The sequence below is a fragment of the Chlamydotis macqueenii genome, chromosome 10 (genome assembly GCF_036417535.1).
Source record: "Chlamydotis macqueenii isolate bChlMac1 chromosome 10, bChlMac1.mat, whole genome shotgun sequence".
Classification (NCBI taxonomy): Eukaryota; Metazoa; Chordata; class Aves; order Otidiformes; family Otididae; genus Chlamydotis; species Chlamydotis macqueenii.
In genome coordinates this window covers 2,222,335-2,224,361 of record NC_141565.1, presented here as the reverse complement: position 1 = coordinate 2,224,361, position 2,027 = coordinate 2,222,335, and the positions used below count along the sequence as shown (strand labels likewise).

The following is a 2,027-nucleotide window of genomic DNA, read 5'->3' as shown; positions in this document are numbered from 1 at the left end:
CTGAGGGAAACACAAAATTAAAAGAAGGCTTGTTAGACAAGCAGCTCTTTCAGTCTTAAACCTTCACTTATTGTGGCTTTAAGCGTATCTTTAAGAGGAACGATGTACTATGTGGAGGCACTGAAAACACCGCTCATCTATGCAATTCTCCAACAGAGTCACAGGGAAAGAAGTGCATCTTCTGCCTAACAGTCTGTGTACAAAACAACACTTAGAAAACCTCTTAAACAACAAAAGATACACTTGATGTAACAGCAAGAAGTTACTTTTCCAAAATCTGCTAATACTCGATTCCAGCGGTATAATGAGTGTAAGAAAGTACCTTCATCTTCCTCATAGTGACAGGAAAAAGTAAAGTATCCTTCATAAAAATACCCAAAATTACTACAAGAATTTACATCCCCCAGTGGATTTTGTTTGCTTCTTCATAGTTGTGGGGGAGGAAAGGAGGAATGGTCTCTTATTTCCCTCAAGCCTACACTATAATAAAATGCAAATACAAAGATAGATTTGATTTTTATTGTGTTATGGGGTGTTTTGGCTTATCTCTAAAATGGGTCAGCTGTTGGAAGGAAATTGCTCTAGTGTTAGTCTCGCACTGCTTCAGTCTGCACAGATATTTGTCATGCCCTTTACAGGAATTACGGACAATCAGAATTACAAACTGCCTAAGGGAGCTGGGTTACGAAAAATGCACATATGATTAAAGACAAAAACTTGTATCTGTGTAGAATGTTTTTTATAAAATACTCTGTAACTTACATGCAGAAAACAGACTTACTTGTGGAAACAGAGGTCGTTCTTCCCTAACTTTCTTCAAACAATCTGCTACAAGCCTCTTCATTGCTTTGGGGCAGTTCTTGTACAGTTTACTGAGGTCTGGAGAAGCATACCCTCGGCCAACCATGAAAATAATCTGAAAAAGGAGAACAAGCAAGTTGCAGAAAACCAAAGTTGTAAAAGTTGTTTCACTGGTTGACAGCTTTAGTGTCCCAAAGTAAACCTGAGTACCAAAGGCACACATGCCAGCAGAGCCTTGTAGTGTTGTCCAAATTAGCTAACCAGAACAATGGTCCTGCTTTTGTGTAAGGCGGGACACGATTCAATGAGAGCGACGCTGATGCTCAGTGAGTTGCAGGCACTGTTGCATTCAGAATGGCACAGGACATACTACATGACATGGCAATTTCCTTCCATTGAAGGCTACAGTGACAAATGATCCTCAGTTTGAGCAGTTACAAGCCGCCAGCCAATTTGGCTCAACAGCTTAATTTGGCAGCAGAAGTGTGTTTTCAGGTATCTCTGTAAAAGACGCTGCACAAGGAGATGTACCGCTGGCACCCTGAAAGAGATCATCATAACTAATACAGCAAAAAAGGAAATGGGATTTGTTTTGTTTCGAGACAAACAATAAAAGAGGTTATTACTGTTGAAAAATACAGTTTCTGCTTTAGTCCAAGGTGATATGGTCATTGTTTAGGATTTGTATCAGTCTTCCAGTAACCTTAATAGCTGACTATATAGTGCTGGTAAGACTTTTATCTGGCAAAGTGGTGGTAGGTTTGGCTGTTTGAAGGGAGTTTGTTTATTTGAGGGTTTTCCTGGGGGGGCGGGGGAAGAAGGGGTAAAAAGAACTAATTGTGCTATTATTTCTTTTTCAACTAATGCTGTCTCAGAAAAGAAAAGAAGGAGGAAAAAAAAAAAAAAAAAAAAAAAAAAAGAGGTCAATATAATGTTGCTAAAATAAGGTCTCAGTGTTGTTCTCCAGGAAATATTCTGTCCCTCCCTGGAAAACTTACTTGAGGCTCAAGTGCCGCATGTTTTGCGACAGTATTGATTATTAAAGCTTGCATATAATTTCAATATTATTAATTAAAACACATTCCACTATTCCAATTTGTAGGCAGCCTTAAAAACAAGAAAAAACTTCCTAAACTTAACAGAACTGGCCTCTTCTACTTGGAATACAGGCTATTAACGTAATAGGGGCTAAAATCTAGTAGTTTGTCCCCATACACACAATGCTC

General features: G+C 38.7%; 1 protein-coding gene across 5 annotated transcripts in view; it reads right to left on the bottom strand.

Moving 5' to 3' along the window:
• The window catches only part of RAF1 (Raf-1 proto-oncogene, serine/threonine kinase), a 43,546-nt gene that overhangs the window by 1,146 nt on the left and 40,373 nt on the right, over window positions 1-2,027 (bottom strand). For all 5 annotated transcript variants that reach the window (XM_086755325.1, XM_086755327.1, XM_086755328.1 and 2 more), the window contains one exon: window positions 782-916. In XM_086755325.1, the coding sequence (XP_086611451.1) occupies window positions 782-916 (135 nt within the window). The remainder of the gene's footprint in view (window positions 1-781; window positions 917-2,027) is intronic.